The sequence below is a fragment of the Sceloporus occidentalis genome, unplaced genomic scaffold (assembly GCF_023333645.1).
Source record: "Sceloporus occidentalis isolate IW3139 unplaced genomic scaffold, rSceOcc1.0.p SCAF_6, whole genome shotgun sequence".
NCBI lineage: Eukaryota > Metazoa > Chordata > Lepidosauria > Squamata > Phrynosomatidae > Sceloporus > Sceloporus occidentalis.
The window spans coordinates 40,093,676-40,113,103 of NW_028316986.1; the positions used below are offsets into that span (position 1 = coordinate 40,093,676).

Below are 19,428 nucleotides of genomic sequence, written 5' to 3' on the forward strand. Positions count from 1 at the left end.
GAAATATTGGGTCTCACCTGTAAACATCAGCTTAAAAGATCCACATAACAGGAAAGAACATGTGTCTATTACATCACCTCCCACAAGAGTACTGCCCATCATACCACCCTCACAAGGGCAGCAATACTCAGGAAAATTATTGCTTGCTTAAGTATATAAAGGTCTACAGGCCAACACATCAGTCATCTATCGCCCTGTTAGCAAGCTGCAAAATGGCTGCAACTCAGACCAGAATGAAGCCATGCTGCTGGCATCTCTTTTATACTTTTCAGCACATCAGCCAAAAATGCAGATATGGAAAGTCCTCTCTAGACCTGAATATGGGTTCTCAACTCTAGCAACTAAGCTGTCTGCATACACCTTTGGCTCAAATCAGTGTATACCACTTCCACGGATCAGATTCACTTTATATATGCATGTTGGTGTTTTAACTTGGAGGCACTTTGCTGTCTTTCATGCATTTTCCCTTCAAAAAGATTATCTGAAAAAAAGCTCCTGTTCTAAAATGGAGCCCCACACTTAGAATCATAGAATCATAGAGTTGGAAGAGACCGCACGGGCCATCCAGTCCAACCCCCTGCCATGCAGGAAATCCAATCAAAGCATCCCCAATAGATGGCCATCTAGCCTCTGCTTAAAGACCTCCAAGGAAGGAGACTCCACTACACTCCGAGGGAGTGTGTTCCACTGTCTAACAGCCCTTACTGTCAGGAAGTTCCTCCTAATATTGAGGTGGAATCTCTTCTCCTGCAGCTTGTATCCATTGTTCCGGGTCCTGTTCTCTGGAGCAGCAGAAAACAAGCTTGCTCCCTCCTCAATATGACATCCTTTCAAATATTTAAACAGGGCTATCATATCACCTCTTAACCTTCTCTTCTCCCGGCTAAACATCTCCAGCTCCCTGAGTCGTTCCTCATAGGGCAAGGTTTCCAGACCCTTCACCATTTTAGTCACCCTCCTTTGGACACGCTCCCGTTTCTCAATGTCCTTTTTGAATTGTGGCGCCCAGAACTGGACACAATATTCCAGGTGGGGCCTGACCAGGGCAGAATAGAGTGCCACTATTACTTCTCTTGATCTAGACACTATACTTTTATTGATGCAGCCTAAAATTGCATTGGCCTTTTTAGCTGCCGCATCGCACTGTTGACTCATGTTCAACTTGTGGTCTACTTGGACTCCCAGATCCCTTTCACATGTAGTTTCATTCAGCCAGGTCAGGTGTCCCCCATAGGGTTGCCATAGTGCTGGACCTCCAAACCGGGAAAAATGTAGGACAAAATGTTCAAATGTAGGACACAAAAAAGTGTCCTACATTTGAAAATTTTGTCCTACATTTCCCCTCGCGATCGCGGCGGGGAGCGGAAGCCAAGCGGCGAGGGAAAGCCTCCACTTAAGGAGGCTTTCCCTCCCTGCCTGGGCCCCGGGCCTCGCCGCAATCGGAGGCCAGGATTGGGGCCTCGCCTCCTTCTTGGCCCCCGCAGGGACCAGGAAGGAGGCGAGCAGGCCGCTGGCCATCGCCAGGGCTTCGCTTCCTTCCTGGCCCCCGCAGGGACCAGGAAGGAGGCGAGCAGGCTGCCGGCGATGGCTGGGGCTTCGCCTCCTTCTTGGCCCCCGTGGAGACCAGGAAGGAGGCGAGGAGGCTGCAGGGAGGAGGGGAGGTTGGCGCAGCTGCGCCCAAGAGGCGCCGCCTCCCTGCAGCCTCCTCCACCCCAGGCCTCGCTGCCCTCCTTTTCCTCCACGCGGCCATGCGCGGTGGAGGAGGAGGAGGGCAGCAAGGCCCCAGGGTTGCCTAGCAACCCCGCTGCAACCGGGCTTTTCCCAGTTTTTGGCTGCACCCGTGCCGTGACCAGGCAGGTGCCGCCAAAACCGGGAAAAACCCGGTTGCAGCCGGGTTATGGCAACCCTAGTCCCCCATCCTGTATCTGTGCATTTCATTTTTCTGCCCTAAGTGCAGTACCTTACATTTCTCTGTGTTGAATTTCATTTTGTTAGCTTTGGAATTAGATATATGATTAGATATGCTTAGATATATGATCTGGGTTTATCTACACTCCCCAAGGCAGCCAGGAGCCAATCTCTCTGAGCCTAAGAGTGCATCTGCACTGTAGAAATAATGCAGTTTGACACCACTTTAACTGCCATGGCTTCATCCTACAGAATCCTGGGATTTGTAGTTTTGTGAGCCATCAGCACTCTTGACAGAGAAGGCTAAAGACTTTTTAACACTACATATCCCAGGATTCCATAGAATGGAGCTACAGTGCTTAAACTGGTATCAAACTTCATTTCCACAGTGTAGGTGCACCCCAAGCTACCTTCTATGAGCATTTTCTTATGAGAAGGAGGCAGAACAAACAAGGTAACTTAAGATCTTTAGAGCAGTTTTTTTCCACCACAGTGTGGAAACTTTACTTTTTTGGACTACAGTTCCCAGAAACCCCATCCACAACTTGTCACACTGGCTGATGATGCCTAAGATTTGCAGTCTACAAGGTACCTTTTCCAAGTTCTGGGATTAACTTTTCATCCTCTGGATGTTGTTTGGGCTTCAAATAGCATAATCCTTTACAATTGGCCATGCTGGCGGTGGCCCCTGGGTGGTAAAGTCCAATAACATTTGGAGGGCCAAAAGTTCTACCCCCACTGCCTGCCTTCGAAGAAAGGACAAACATGGTAGAGATACTATTAATCCATACTTTCAAGCCTACATTCCAGAGGAGATGTTCAAAATGTATCTTAACAAAAGGCTGGTTTTGTAAACATTGCCAGATTTCTGTACATTTAAATACATGTGTACACGCTCACACACACTAACAAAAAGCACCAGACGTCTGGAACAGGAATATATATTTGATGGAGGTCAACAGTCAGAGATGTAAATTAAGCCTGTAATTTAAGATGGGTGGGTGAGGGTACTCTCAGATCAGTTTCTCCTCTATGTGACACAGTATCACTGAAATGGCAACAGAGCTGCCTGCTTTAACAGGCAGCACCAAACATGGAGAACATGGCATTGGATCTCTGGAGGGGGGGAGAAAAGCTGGACGGAGACAGACTTGGATGGGGCAGTTAGCAACCAATGTTTACAAACATAAACTGAGGAAGATCAGATGGGCCGGCTGTAAATTATGACAGGATCGAGACTGAGCCAGGGCCTCACTCAACATAAAAAGCAAGGGAGGCTTTATAGCCCGGCTTCAGTTTTAGCCCAATCTCTAAAAACAAAAATTGCATCACATGCAGGGCATTAAGAGCTACTGAAGCATGATGGAAAAAATTCCATCTGACAAGTGAAATTGAATAACAAACACCTCTCTCTCTTCTAACCCCCCACCACACTGCAGGCACAGATGCTGAAGCACACAGCCTGATTATAACACACATCCCTGGTCCAGATCAACACTTCCAAACAAGGCAGGGATAAGAAAAGGGAGCTGCATTTGTTGTTCTTCTTTGCAAGTACTGGCCATTTTTTTTAAAAGAAAGGCAGAAAGCGAGAGAGAGAGATGTTTCCAGTGGTCTTTTTCCAGCTCCTGTTCATTCTCCTCCTCCCACCCCAAAATTGTTTAGTTAAAAAAGAAAGAAAACCTGCTCTGTTATTAATCCCTTGATCTCTACCCACATTTTTTCCCTAGCTGGCAGAAGAGAAAGGGGAAAAATAATCCCCCACCTCACTTCTCAAGCTCCTTTAAATCAAGCTGTTAAATGCTTTGGGCTAATTTTAAAACTCCTAGCTTCAGAACAGGGCCAGAGCAGCTTTTGCAGGGTGACGTTTGGGACTGCAAATGATGCAATTGGTGGATTTGGCAACCTAAGAGAGAACCCGAATCTAGTTTCTCATACTCCAAGGAACTTGTATTTCTCCCCTTCCTGAGAGTTTGGACTTCTTGTAGCTCTTTCAGCCAGTGTATAAACCTTCCATTCAGATCCCTGAGACCTTGGTATTCCAACAGGCGAGGTTCCAGCACAGAGAAACATGGGCTTAAAAATATTATATATTGTTGGGTTGCTCTGAGGCTGTGAAAATTAGTCAGAGAAAGAGATCCATTCGAAAAGCAGTAACAACTGCTATTATCTATCATCTCAGCTCTCACACTGTTCTTCCGATAACAAGCAAACCACTGAAACAATGCAATGAACTTTTATTGGCCTCAACTGACACTAAATACAGTGAAATTCTTAGCTGGTATAACTTTTAGTAATTAGGACTACAGTTGCTCATGCATATGCTCAATATGTTTATGTCTAATAAAAGACTGCCCCTGTTTTGCTTGTCAAGGGAGGCTTTTATTTAGTACACATATATAACACTTCTTTTCCACCAGGGAACTCAAGGTGAAGGTGTTTAAATGTTTTACTCAAAGAATGCAAGGCTGCTGCCAAACTGTAGAATTAATGCAGTCTGGCATTACTTTAACTAGCATACCTTCATCTTATGGAATGCTGAGATCTGTAGTTTATTGTGGCATCAAAGAAGGCTATCTCACAAAACTACAAATCTCAGAATTCCATAGCATTGAGCCATGGCTGTCAAAGGAGTGTCAAATTGCATTATTTCTGCAGTGCAGATTAATTCTAAGGCTCTTTTGGATGAAGGGCCTTCTGCAGATGTCAGAGGTTACTTCTGTAGGGCATTAAGGGTGTAGGTAGCCAGATGTTGTTGCAATGCAGCTCCTGTCAGCCCTAGGCAGCATAAGCGAGAATTCTTGGATCTGCAATCCAATCACATCTGGCGGATCAGACATCGCCCACCACATTTTGGATGTTTACACAGGAGCTACCTTTCTCCTCCCAAATCCCCACATAGTAAATTCTTCTAACATGTGAGAAGATTTGGAAGGCAATAAGTATCACAGGCATGTGCAAAGTGAAATTAAACAGTTTATTAACCATTCTTACGCAATATATAATATGTGCAGAAGGAAGGGAAAAGGAAGGAAGGAAGGAGCTTAGAAAAGTGCTTTTTTGGAATACAACTGTCAGAATCCCATAGACAAACTTGTGGGGGTATTCTGGGAGCCAGAATTCAAAACAGTAGCTTTTCCAAATTCTATAAAAACAAAACACCTCAAACCAGACACTTTTCATCAATGCTTGGCATGGACAAGGCCATCCTTCTACTTTTCAACAGATGCAACACAAAGGAGTTTTCACAAATCACCATGCTCACTGGACTTCTGAGAGCCACCCCACCACACACACACACACACACACAGAGAGAGAGAGAGAGAGAGAGAGAAAGAGAGTGACACCACCAAAAAAGCATTCCTTAGAACAGTGATGGCGAACCTATGGCACGCGTGCCAGAGGTGGCACTCAGAGCCCTCTCTGTGGGCACATGTGCCGTCGCCCCAGCACAGAGTTTGCCAGAGTTTGTTACTAGAAAGCCAGAGGGACATGGCACTTTGCAATTAATAAATGGTTTTGGGGTTGCAGTTTGGGCACACAGCCTCTAAAAGGTTCACCATCACTGCCTTAGAAGCTTTCCTCATGCACTCTAGGAGGCCATTTCTCTCTGGACTTTATCACATGGGGGAAATTGGGGGTTTAGAAAGGCATTAAAAAGGGACATTTGCTTGATAGTGGGAATGGTTTTCCCATGATGTCTCAATTAAAGATGACTTATCTTGGGAAGAACTAGGAATGCTCCAGCAACAAATCATTCACAGGGAAATCTCATGAATGATTTGTTGCTGGAGCATTCCTGTTCTTCCAGGGATAAGTCCTCTCTAAGCGCGATATGTGGGAAAATCTTTCTCACAATTGCACAAATGTTCTGGTAAAATGCCTTTTAAACCCCCAGTTTCTCCCCATGTGATAAAGTCCTTAGTTATTTAGCTATTTTAGGCTCAGGAGGAATCTTATGTCAAAACTGGAAGTGGCTAGACATCACTTCCATTTTGGAGGGGAAAGCCATACAGACCTAAAAGTGTTGAGGGAAACATAACAAAATTTACCTCTTACCACCTAAAGGTGCTATTGCTCATTTTTAGAGCCCAAAATTACAAAAAAAAATGGAGGCATAGGTAGGGTTGCCATAAGTCAGGACCTCCAAACTGGGACAAATGTAAGATAACATTTTCAAATGTAGGACACTTTTTTTTTAAAAAAAAAAAAAAGGAGGACACATGAAAAAATTTTGATGATTTTTTAAAAAAAATGTTAATATAAATGCATGTTTCTTAGGCATGATCAAAATGGAGGACATTTGGGCATTATTCCTAGACAGATGGCAGAAATGTACTTCCCTTTCTGGCCAAACCACCCCCCTCCATTCCATTCATCATCACTATCATTTTTAAAACAAGGTAGACCTGTTAGCATTAAAAGCACCAAAAATACACAAAAAAGACACTTTGAGGGAAATAAACCTTTGGAAATGGGCAGCCACCTCCTCCTCCTTCTCCTCTTCTTCCTCTTACTTCTTCCTCCTCCTCCTCCTCCTCCTCCTCCTCCTCCTCTTCTTCCCCATCCTCCTCCCCTTCTTCCTCTTACTTCCTCCTCCTCCTCCTCCTCCTCTTCTTCCTCTTACTTCTTCCTCCTCCTCCTCCTCTTACTTCCTCCTCCTCCCCTTCTTCCTCTTACTTCTTCTTCCTCCTCCTCCTCTTACTTCCTCCTTATCCTCCTCTTCTTCTTCCTCCTCCTCCTTCTCCTCCCCTTCCTCCTCCTCCTCCTCCCCTTCTTCATCTTACTTCCTCCGCCTCCTCCTCCTCTTCTTCCTCATCCTCCTCCTCTTCTTCCTCTTACTTCTTCCTCCTCCTCCTCCTCATCGTTGGTTGAATTTCACGCCAGGAAATAGCGCTTTTCCCTCCCCCTGGCCCAGAGGCCTATCCTCCTCGGTCCTCCTCCTCCCAGTCCTCCTCCTCCTTCTCCTCCAAAGCTCGCTGGCCAATGGCAGACTGGGGCTGGAAACAGGCCAGCCCCCGCTCTTCTGCCATTGGCCAGACAGCTTTGGGGACACGCACTCCTTTTTAAGCCCCGCGCGCAGGTGTGCAACAGGGGCGAGCGCGCACTGCTGCCGGCTGCTGCCCGGGCAAGCGCCACGGTTGGCGCAGCAGCTGCGCAGAAGAAGGAGGAGGAGGATTGGAGGAGGAGGAGGGCAGCGCAGCCAAGGAGGAGGAGGAGGAGGTGGGTGGCCGGCCAGCGCCAGCCGCATTTGCGGCGGCCCAGAGGCCGGGCCCAAACCCAGGATTTAGGGGGAACCAGGCCAGGGCAGGCCAGGTTCCCCCAAAAACATGATTGTCACAGGAGCCGCCGGGTTATGGCATCCCTAGGCATAGGAGACCTTTAGGGGGCACAAACAGCCTTGAGGGACTATATGCACAGGTGCACCTTTTACCCAGCCTTTGCAAAGGAGCCTGGCTTATTTTGAAGCAAGGCTGTTCCACTACTCTCCCCCCCCCCCCCCCATTGCCTCTTATGTCAGTTTCCACATTCTGTTCCAGAAATAAATACCACATGCTGTATAGAAAGGCAGAAATGAATCTTAAACACTTTTAATGTGTATGAAACAGAGAGGCCTCCTTACCTTCTGTGCTGGTCTCCCTAACAATTGTTTTTAGAAAACAATAGAGGTGAGGCCTTCATGCTGTGGCTGAAATTGGAGGGAAAGGGGTTGTGAATTTCTTTCAACATTCCTCTGCTTCTCTTCCTCACAAATGGAGCACCAGAAGGAACTCCACCTTGAACCTTTAATCTGCTCACATCAATGCATTTCAAAGTGGCCAAAGGCACTCTTTCTTGGGAATTTTGTGCCACTTTGCACCCTCGTTCAGTATCAAAGTTCTGAATGCAAAGATACTTTGATACTGAACTGGGAAAAAAGCAGGCTTCTCAGATCTTAGAGTCACTCCCCAACCAAATTCCTGGAACCTGGCCCTTCTTCTATGGTCCTCAGGATGAAAGGAAGGTATTTCAGGGTGAGAGCACAGCCTTGAAAAGATAGAGGGTGCGTGTGTTGTCTTTATTGGTTAGACTTGGTGTTGTTTTTTAATTTCAAATCAAAATCAAAATATTTATTATGGGCCACAGATCCAATATAAAATCAGCTTAAAATAAAAAGGGACAGACATCAAATATTTCTCGGCCTTTTCGCTAAGATCAAGTGTAGTTTTTGTTTTTTTTAATTTAAAGTGGTTTGAGTGTTAGACTGCAACTCTGGAAACTAGGGTTTGACCCCCAGCTCAGCAATGAAATCCACTGGGTGACCTTGGGCAAGTCACATTCTCTCAGTCTTAAGGGAAGGCAATGGGAAACCTCCTCTGAACAAATACTGCCAAGAAACTCCCTGAGGGTCACCATAAGTCAGAAATCACTTGAAGGCTCACAGCAACAAAAGTCAGTTGTTCTTAACCTGTGGTCCACAGACCCTTTTTTGGGGGGGGGCACACAATGTCCTCTCTGGGTGTCTACAAAAGCCAACTCTCTTCCTTTTGTCCTCTCAAGGCATGTTGGGTTCAACCACATGCTTAAAAATGGAGAGTGACAGGATGTTTGTAAATGGAGGAGTGTATTACATACATGTGTGTATACATGAGTGTATATGTTTGTCTGCCTTCAGGAACTGGTCCCTGCACACACCAAAACAGTGCACAGGGTGGAGGAAGGAGAAGATAGCTTGATCCCTCTGCATCTCATGCATGTGCATATGCATGCCCAGCAAGCATGAATATAAAATGAGTGTATGTGTTAATTTACTTATTTATCCATTCTCTCCCAAGTTGAAGAATTTTGATGAGAAATTTTAAATATCTAATGCACTTTAGAGTTTTAAATCTTGAGTTAAATCTTGGTGGTCTACAGCAAAAAAAGATATTTAAAGGGGGTCCATGGTAAAGAAGAGGTTAAGAACTGCTGCTCTTGTCAACTGGTTGATGCTCATGATGCTTAATGACATCACCAAAGCCACACTCTGGTGACTTTGCAAGGTGTCATCCCTAGAGCTCAGGGTTTGGTGCTGATACTTTAGGGCCTGGGAAAGTCCCAATCTGACAGCCTGATAAGATGGAGATGTAATTTTAGGCCACTGTATAACCTTAAACTCTGATCAGGGGTTACTCACTGAAAGAAGCAACAGCACAAACATAACTGAGCCATAGGTTGAGCACATGAGGAGCATACATATATAATGAACATATAAATATATTTACTCTGCTTTGTCCAGTAAAAAAAAAATGCTCAGAATGGCTTACAATATTCTAACATTCTAACAATATTAGGAACAAAGTTCTCAATACAGTACATACATATCCTCTGTGTTGTTGTTCTAGTAAGAGAAAGTTTTGTTTTACTTTGAGTCAAACTACAAGCTGAGTCTCCCTTATTTAGAATTCCAAAATCCAAAATATTCAAAATCCAGAATTTTTTTTATGAGCGGCTGAGATCATGACACCTTTGCTTTCTACTGGCTGAATGTACACAAACTTTATTGCGTGCACAAAAATATTATATTATAATATTTTGTCTAAAATGAATTTTGTGTTTAGAGTTGGATCCCATCTCCAAGTTATCTAATTAAGTACGCATAGGCAAATACTTTACAGGGATTAAAAAAAGTAAAAATCCAAAAAAAAAAGATAATCTGGTTCCAAGCATTTTGTATAAAGGAGACTCATTGGTATCTTTGTACAATTCTTTAAATCAGGAGTAGGCAACCTGCGGCCCGCGGGCCGGATGCGGCCTGGCGAGGCCTTGGGACCGGCCCCAGCCCAGTCCTGCCACCGATTGCCGCTGGGGCCTTTGGCCTCTCACGCGCAGGGGCAAGGGGAGCAATTGTCTATAGACGCCTCAGAAACATGCATTTATATTAACATTTTTTAAAAAAATCAGCAAATTTTTTTGCGTGTCCTCCACTTTTTTAAAAAAGTGCCCACCATTTGAAAATGTTGTCCTACATTTGTCCCAGTTTATTTATTTATTTAAATTTTTTTAAAAAATATTTAATTATTTATTTTTTGGCTTCGGCCCCCCAGTTGTCTGAGGGACAGCAACCCAGCCCCCGGCTCAAAATGGTTGCCTACCCCTGCTTTAAATCTAGTAGAATTAAATCTAGTTTTTGTATTGAATCTATACCTGAGAAAGGTAAACCATTCCATACAAATGGATAATGACAATGCACTCCAGGTACTATGTGAAAACATGGGGAAATATAAAAGTAATTGGCCTTATACCGAGCCAACCTATTAGTACACATAGCCTGCTGTTGTCTACCAAAGACCATCATCAGATATGCAATCCTGCTTGCACATTCAGATCTCCTTGGGTTCCTATGCCCACTGGTCAAATTGTTAGGCTAGTAAGTCCAAGAAACAAAACTTACATGGTGGTGATCCCTGCCACCCCAGTTATGCAACTTCCTACTGGTTCAACTGAGCTTAATGGCTTCAGCATGGGTCTTTGAGAAGAACTTGACATTAGGCCAAACCACACTGCAGAAATAATCCAGTTTGACACTGCTTTAACTGCCCTGCCTCAATGCTAGGGAATTCTAGGAACTGCAGTTAACCTTCTCTATCAGACCTCTGCAGACAATACATACTACAATTCCCAGGATTCACTAGCACTGAGCCAGGTTTGTTAAAGTGGTGTCAAACTGGATTATTTTGGGAATGTCCCATCATCTCTCTTCACTGGAGGTGATGCGGCAGCTAAAAAGGCCAATGCAATTTTAGGCTGCATCAATAGAAGTATAGTGTCTAGATCAAGGGAAGTAATAGTTCCACTGTATTTTGCTTTGGTCAGGCCCCACCTGGAATACTATGTCCAGTTCTGGGCACCACAGTTCAAAAAAGGACATTGAGAAACTGGAGTGTCCAAAGGAGGGTGACTAAAATGGTGAAGGGTCTGGAAACCTTGCCCTATGAGGAACGACTCAGGGAGCTAGGGATGTTTAGTCTGGAGAAGAGAGGTTTAAAAGGTGATATGATGGCCCTGTTTAAATACTTGAAGAATGTCATATTGAGGAGGGAGCAACCTTGTTTTCTGCTACTTCAGAGAATAGGACACGAAACAGTGGATGCAAACTGCAGGAAAAGAGATTCCACCTCAACATTAGGAGGAACTTCTTGACAGTAATGGCTATTCGACAGTGGAACACACTCCCTTCCTTAGAGGTCATTTAACAGAGGCTGGTGGCCATCTGTTGGGGATGCTCTGATTGAGAGTTCCTGCATGGCAAGGAGTTGGACTGGATGGCCCTTGTGGTCTCTTCCAACTCTGTGGTTCTAAGATTCTATGAGGTTTTTCTTGAAAATGTGAAAGGCTAGTATGACTCACAGCAGGTTTCATTTTCCTAAATCACGTATCTTGTAACAGTCTTCTCTGCATTACTTTGTGAGGACATGACCTTAGAAAATAGTTTATGAATAACTTCAACTAGGAGCAGCTCTTGATCAAGTCTTCTTTAGCCCTTCTACTCAGGACCACTTACCTACATGTGAAACTGGGACCTCTTTAGTGCCAACTTCTCTCTAAAGTAACAGTAGGCAATCCAATGCCCTTCCTATGTCTTCGACAACACATAACTCCTGACAATATTCATGTTGACTGACGTTTGGTGAGAGCCAGGTATATAGCCATGGAGAAGTAAAATTCTAAATGTTCAACTGAAGTTTTTATTTATTGCAATGGCTAGAAATCTGTGTAGTGAAGTAAAATTTATCGGGGGAACAATGCCTTCCTTTCCCCACCCTGACTACTGTCGCTCATTACTGCCTTCACTAACCAGCATTGGCTTCCATAGTTTGAGAGGATCATGTCCCCAATCTCTGGCATCTGCCTGGAGATGCCAGAGATTCAACCCATGACCCTGATATGACTAAGTATACCTTTATACCTTTTAACTATTGTTCTTTCCCCAACCATCCAACCCTATATCTACACGATAGTTACCTGATCAGAAAAACCCAGCATTGTTGCAGGGAAATGTGTTCAGTCACCTTCTTCTATCAACAGGTCTTAATACAGGTTTATAGAGCTCTCTTTCATACACTTTTAAGAAAAATCCATTGGTAAACAGGTTTTACTAAAATAGTGGCTGCTATCAGTTCCAGGTTGCAGATCAGCAAAGCTCTGCTCTGCTCCAGCATGAATTAGTTGCACTGCTACTACAGTCAACTTTTGCAGACACTTCCCATATGTTTGCCTACTATAATCCAACAAGCCAGTAAACTGAACAACAATGGGCTACAGGGTTGTCACCCACTATAACATCCCACCTTCAAACAAACGGGTGAAACAATCCTGGGTACAACAGCAGTTTGCAGCACTTGCATAACCAACCATCTCTCAGCCACAGACACCCTTTATACACCACTGATGATGGAATAACTGCTCTGGCAGGATAATTTTTAAGAACATTTATAAACTGGGGGTGGTGGTGACAACAAGAATTTAATATTTGGCATATAATAAAACACTGTACTTGTACTGAACAGATCATGAGTTCCTTCCCCAGTGTTACCTTTTTCTTTTCTTTTTTTTTTTTTTAAATAATACTTGCCCTGCCATATCTACACAAAATCCTGGATTTCTGAATTGCACTCTATGAGCCACTCCTCCACCAAGGAAAACAAAGCAAAAGCTTTAAAATGAACCAGGAAGTTTCTTTTCCAGAAAACAAGTGTGCCGACGATTGCTATGGTTTGATCTTCTTTGTTGCAAACAGTGGTAGGCTACTCCAGCCTACTATAGTTTCTGACAAAACAACTGGAAAGAATCATACCTGCACAACTAGCCTGACTCCTGGAAGAGAACTGGTCTTTTAAAAAATGAAAATGGGAGTAAGGCTGAAGGTCACCACCTAGGCTGGGGGAGGCATATTCCCCTTCACTCAGAGATGTCCATGCTTCCTAGGCATATTAACATTACCTTATTTGACTTCTATTGATTTTGGACCTTAGGCATACTCTCAAATCAATCTCTGGCATTGCTAATATCAGGGCTACCATATTGTTTTTTACTTGAATGTCAAAGAGATTACAGGGCACAGTTTACTGCCAAGGACTCTCTGAATTACTGTTTATTTGTTTTTCTCCTATTTTATTTCTCAAAAAGGAAATTCTTCATTTGCTTCTGTCAAACAGCATGCCTCTCTGTAAATCACAATGTTTTGAAAGAGTCCATTTCCATTTTAAGATTAAAAGAAAATGTGGACAAGAGTTAACTTGAAACAGTCTCCATTTTTAAACATTGCCCACATATTATATGTTAACCATCCAGCCTGAGTAGAGTTCTGTGAAACTCAAAAATATGCATACCACATTCTGAACATTTATCAGTCCAAAGGAAAGACACCGCATTACAATCCCTGTGGATTAACCTTATAATCATTCTCCCTTTTATAATATCCCCTTTGTTTATGAAGTACTATCATCACCTCTAAGGTGTTTACCTTTTGGTGGCATAGTAAAACAAGACTTCCTAACATCACAGAGAGAGAAGAAATGGAAAGTAGAAGAAAAATTGGTTATAATTACCTTTTAGAACCAGTGGTTCCTTGCCTTCCCGCTTAAGAGACTCCAGCACTATGTGCAATGGCTGCGAAGGTATTACTCTGCTTGGCTCATTGGTATTCTCATCATAAACAACAATTTCTTTGGAAAAGATCCTCTTGAAGGAGTCCTTGCCTTCCCGGCAAGAGATCAAGTCCAAGACAGTGATCTTGCCCTGCTGAAGCCTCCTCCGGCTGATCTTATCAGAGCAGTTGATGTGAACAGCTCCCTGGATGTGGCTCTTGTTGTACTCCATGAATGGCCGACAATCAATGATGACGGGCCCTTGGTGGCTTTTGGTACATTTGGTCATCTTTTTAGCCAGATCATTGGGATAGATTATTTTGATGCTAGCCAAGGATTTTGTTGGGCCTGAGACAGGACTCCCTACTCCACTCGAGGGACTCAAAGTGCCAGAGTTCTCATTGTTGTTGACCATTTGGTTCGCAGGGCAAGTGGTCGAGGTTCCTACGTTGGCAGAGGTGCTGCTGGTGCTGGCTTGAGTTTGGGCCTGATTGTCCTTGTCGTACGTTGCCACACTGCAGCAACTGGCACTGCTGCATCCACAACTCAGGGAGCGGGCAGAGCCGTTGGATGAGGGCATATACGTGAGATTAGAAGCCTTGAGGGACACAACAGCAGTGCTAAGGAGACTCACGTGGCTCTCGCTGGTGGAAGAGGCAGATTCAAGGTAGGTGGAGTCTAAGGAAAGGTTGAGATCCTGAGGTCTTACAGGCCTGGAGAGTGCCACTACTACCCTGTCGTCTAGTGGAGATGGAGGCATGAGGAGGCTGAGAATAGCAAGTCAAAAGGAATTCAAGCTCTCTGTTAAAAAGGAGGAAAAAAAACATTAGAACAATAACAGGGTATTTCATGATGAATGGATTTCATCCTTAAACTTGCAGTGTCTTAGGGTGGGGAAACATGTGACCTTCCAGATGTTGTTGTACTGTAATTTCCATAAGCTTCAGGCAGCATGGCAGTGATGACAGATTATGGGAGAAGTCATTAATGGATATCTGGAAGGCCACACATTCCCTGCCCTGAGCCATTCCAAACACAATCCAGGGTGTTTTTTTTTCTCCCTGTAACACCAAATAAAATGGAGACATTTTGACTACCTATTGTTCCTTGGCCTAGAACAGGAGGAATACTATTATCTGTGTCACTTTTTAGAAGACATCAGAGATCATTTAGAAGGGAGTGAGAAGCTCAACCATCCTAACCTTTCCACTATGGCAAGCCACAACAGTGTGTATCTGCTGCAACTGGGTAGGTGCATGGGGAAAGTGTGCACTTTGGCACAGAATCCTGCTTCTTAAGAATCATAGCTTGCATCAAAATAAAAAGAGTGGCTTTGTAGTCCTTGCAAATAGCACAGCTATGCCCAAGAGTAAGTGAGCAATGCACAGTAAAGTATCAGAACAGTTGCTGAATAAGCTTTCCACTGAGTGGAGGGCTTCAGTGACCTGGATAGCTTCTTGCCCTCCCTTCCCAACAGAAGTTGCAAAATAGTAAATATTATGTAACAAGTTATGCAAAAGATGAAAGAGGGAGAGGTTACGGCGATTTTAATTGACATAATTTATACACCTTGCAGAATGCATTATTTGTGGTTTCAGACATTTGATAGGCCTGAGAAGAATAACCCAAATAATCCATATAGGAGGTGGGGAGCACCAAGGAGCTTGCAGGCAGATAACATCAGACAATTCCAGCAAATGAGTTCACTTCTCTTGCACTCTAAGGGAATGAAGTCCATCAGAGAAAAGATCCTTCCCTCATACATTCTCTACTGCCTTTGGAAATGAAGTATTCCAGAACTACCAGTGTGATGGTAACAACAAATAAAATGCAAGGAAACCTAATTTGGCTTGGGATTATGTTATAACTTTCTCCCTAGCAAACTACATTTTAAAAAAATCCTCAAGAAGCTCTCCACTAATCTGAATACATGCTGAAAAGAACAAGAAGATAAGAAACAGAGGATGGCATGCATCCCTTATGAGCAGGAAGCTTATTTTAGAACTGCACTATCTTCAGGTGCTAACACCACCCTCTGATACTAACAACTCAGGAATATCCAAACCTTAAAATATCAACAATCCTACTTTTTACCACCTTGTATCTGCAATCCTACATGAGGTGGGCAGCAGAAGAAGGCTCTCCCTCTTCTTAGGTCAGAGGTCCATTCCAGTCTTCCCCCACCACAGTCTACCATGAAAGATCATAATAGATACAGTAAGCCCTCTGTATTCACCGAGTTTTTTTATCCATGGATTCAACCATCCATGGCCTGAAAGTGTTCAAAAATAATATAAATTCCCAAAGCAAACCTTGATTTTGCTATTTTATATAAGGGGTTTCACTGTGCCATTGTATTTAATAGGACTTAAGCATCCATGGATTTTGGTATCCACCTGGGGTCCTGGAACCAAACCTCAGCAGATACCAAGGGTCCACTGCATTTGTTTATGGCACCATTTAGTGAACCATTACATTGACATTTGGCATTGTCCAACTGAGGTCAGTCAAACAGCATTCTTTTTTTTTAAGGCATTGCATTACTCACTCAGTATCTTAAGGCTGCTGGTCTAAACACAATGATCTAAAAGCAACATTCTCATTTAACGGAAAGGAATTTACTTTTGAATAAGCTTGCTTCACTTGAAGCTCAATATGCTGCAAGACAGCACTCAAAAGTAAAGGAGAGCTGCTATTTACTTCTTTCTATCTGAATGCATGGGTCCCCATTCATAACATAAGCAATGCAACCTAATTCATAAGTATGCTTCTTAAAGCGATGTGGATCCCTCCATCTTTTAAAGGCATGTCAATCCCTTCCCACATTTTACTCTTTCTATAATGCCACAAGGACCTGACAATACCGCCTTGAAGGATTCCTTGCCTAAGAAAAACCAATGAAATTCATGAAATTCAGGCAACTTGAAGGCACAAAGACACACACACACACACACACACTGTGCACACACTAATCTCCTCCCCAACCTAATAAGAGGACAACAAGCAGAGAAGATGGAAGCCTCTGGTGCCACGACAAACTACTACTCCCAGAATGCCACAGCATGGAGCCGTGGCAGTTCAAGTGGTGTCAAACCAGATTACTTCTGCAGTGTAGATGCAGCTCAAATCTACCTCTCTCCAACAGACAAATACTCAAAGAAATGGGGAACACAGAAGCAAAAGAGGCAGAAGGTGAATGGAATAGTACCACGTTTCCCCCTCCTTGAAATTAAAGCAGAAAGAAGCAGGTACTTTTGTAACCCAATCACGTGTGGCACCAGGAAGATTATGTATTGCTCAAAACATCCGAGTAGCATGTCTAGAGGCCAGATAAGATAAGCCCTCTGCTTCCTTCAGACAGGCAAAGGCTACTTGGGGAGATCTGCATCTCTGCAGCACTGGCCATATATCTGTATAAATACAGAGATATAGAGATACATAGATATATTTCAGCCAAACCATGAAGCCAGACTAAGGAGTTGTTGCTTTTGTTGTTGTTGCTGCTTTTCAGAAAGGATCCCAGCCAATGATGAAGATGATGATGATGATGATGATCCCCTCCATTCCAGGATCTTGACCGAAAAGGGCAAAGGAGGGGGAATAGATGGAAGAAAAGGATGCTGAGCCTCCAAAGCACTCCTCTGATCTCTTCCCCCCCAAAATACTGCAGCAATCCCAAAAGATAGAAGGAAGGGGGAAAGCCTTTTTTTCCTCTTTCTTCTCATCCTTTTGGAAAAGGTCCAGAAGAGGGAGAAAAAAGTTTTAAAACATGGAGGGGGAAAAGAGTGCATCTACACTGTGGAAATAATGCAGTTTGATACCACTTGTAAGTGCGGTAGTGCCATCCCTATGGAACCCTGGGATTTGTAGTTTGCCAAGGCTTTTCGCCTTCCCTGCTCAAAGAGTGGTGATGCCCTCACCACCGTAATGTTATATAATATTATCTATTTTAAGGTTTTGTAGTTTGACGAAGCCTTTCGCCCAGAGCGGCAGTGCCCTCACCAAACTTCAGATTCTCAAGAGTTCTAGTTTTGTTTTTGTTTTTTTAAAAGAAATATATATATTCATTTTCAAGACATTGCAATCCACATATTATAAAGTTCACAGGTATAAATATTCCATCATCACCATCTCTTAAGATTATGTAATACTACCTGTTTGAAAGATTTGTAGTTTTGCAAGGCTTTTCGCTTTCTCTTGCCCAAAGAGTGCTGGTGCTCTCACCAAACTACAAACCCAGGGATCTATAGCTTTGCAAGTTCTTTTACCCAAAGAGTGGGTGGCATCCTCACCAAACTATAACTCTCAAGGTTTGTTGTTTAGCAAGACAAACCTCCTTTGCCCAAAAAAAGGGCCAGTGCCCTCAACAAACTACAAATTCCCACGATCTGTAGCTTCACAAGACCTTTTTTTTTTTTGGGGGGGGGAGCTTCTCTACCCCAAAAAGACAGCTGGTGCCCCCAGCAAACTACAAATCCCAGGATTTGTAGTTTCGCAAGACTTTTTGTTGTTGTTGTTGCCTTCTCTTCCCAAAAAGAGTGCTGCTGGTACCCTCCCCAAACTACAAATCCCAGGACTCTGGAGGATGGAGCCACAGAAGTTATAAAAGTGGTGCCAAGCTGCATTATTTCTACAGTGTAGATGTAGAAAGAAGAAAGACTTCAAACATTCCTCTGTTTTATGACCCCGAATCGAAAAGCATCTTCTTTCCAAGGCTGCATCCACATGGAGAAATAACCCGGTTTGATACCGCTTTAACTGCCCTGGCTCCAGGCTAGGGAATTCTGGGAGATGCAGTATGTTGTGGCACAACAAACTGTGTTATTCCCGCAGTGCAGACGCAGCTTTAAGACAGCCAGACGTAGTGGCCCACTTACTTCAACGCAGGGCTCTCTTTCCCTTCGGCATCCGGCGTTGCTCTATAAGGCTCTCAGCCCGCCATTCACTCGCTTTCATTGATCTCCCGCTGCAACATACTTACTTTCTCTTTGCTACCCCTGTAAATGTAAAAGGTTCGAAAAGGGGGCGGGGCGGTAGGCGAGAGAGGCGGCGAGGCGGCCCAATCAGGGAAGCCGCTCGGGCCCCCTCCTCGCGGGGAGGCCGAGGATTGGCGGAGGGCGGGCCGAGGGGCGGGGCCGGCCGCCTGGGTCTCCGAAAAGGGGAAGGGGAGGTTCGGGTCGCTCTCGGTTCGGGTCCCGGGTGTCTCCGGCCGAGGAGGGAGTGATGTCATTGGCAGCCAATCAAACGGAGGAGCGGAACGGAGAGGAACAACAGCTGCTTCTGTTGTCCTTCTTAATCTTAACTCTTCCCTGCGCAGAGTTGTCAGTGACTTCGGCCGTGGCGCAGTTCCTTGAGCTTTCGTCTAGGAAGCTGAGGGTCAGGGGTTCGAACCCCGGTTGGGACATATGTCTTTATATCCATTGGGCAAGTCGCACTCTTTCAACCCTCATAGGTATTAGGGGATATTCGGGATACTTAATATATAGAGCCAGATGGCCTATGACTCTGCAGAGACCAGGGTTCGAATCCCGATTTGGCCACGGAAACCCACTGAGTGGTCACACACTCTCATAAGCTTGATAAGGATATACGTATTAGGAGATGCTGGGATATAGCATGGTGTAGCCTCCTGGAGACCAGGGTTCAAGTCCATGTAAACCCATTGGGAAAGTCACGCTCTCTCAGCCTCAGAGGCGTAATAACTAAATGCCTTAGGGGGTTGTTCGGATACTTGCACCATAATAATACACTTAATAGAACACTGTGGGACCAGGGTTCAAATCCTTGCTTGGCCATGGAAACCCACTGGGTGACTTTGGGCCATGGAAAAAACCCACACAACAAGAACCACAACCACAACCTTAGTCCTCTCCCTTCCCTTTCAGCAGGGCTAAGAAAAGGAAAGGTATCG

General features: G+C 44.2%; 1 protein-coding gene across 1 annotated transcript in view; it reads right to left on the reverse strand.

Annotated features, from left to right (window-relative positions):
• Positions 1–18,505, reverse strand: part of DUSP10 (dual specificity phosphatase 10) — a 64,621-nt gene extending 46,116 nt beyond the window's left edge. The window contains exons 1-2 of the mRNA XM_089529372.1: positions 18,395–18,505; positions 13,479–14,318 (exon numbers count right to left, since the gene is read on the reverse strand). Coding sequence (XP_089385498.1) covers positions 13,479–14,277 — 799 coding nt within the window. The 5' untranslated portion in view covers positions 14,278–14,318; positions 18,395–18,505. The remainder of the gene's footprint in view (positions 1–13,478; positions 14,319–18,394) is intronic.
• Between the last annotated feature and the right edge of the window lie 923 nt (positions 18,506–19,428).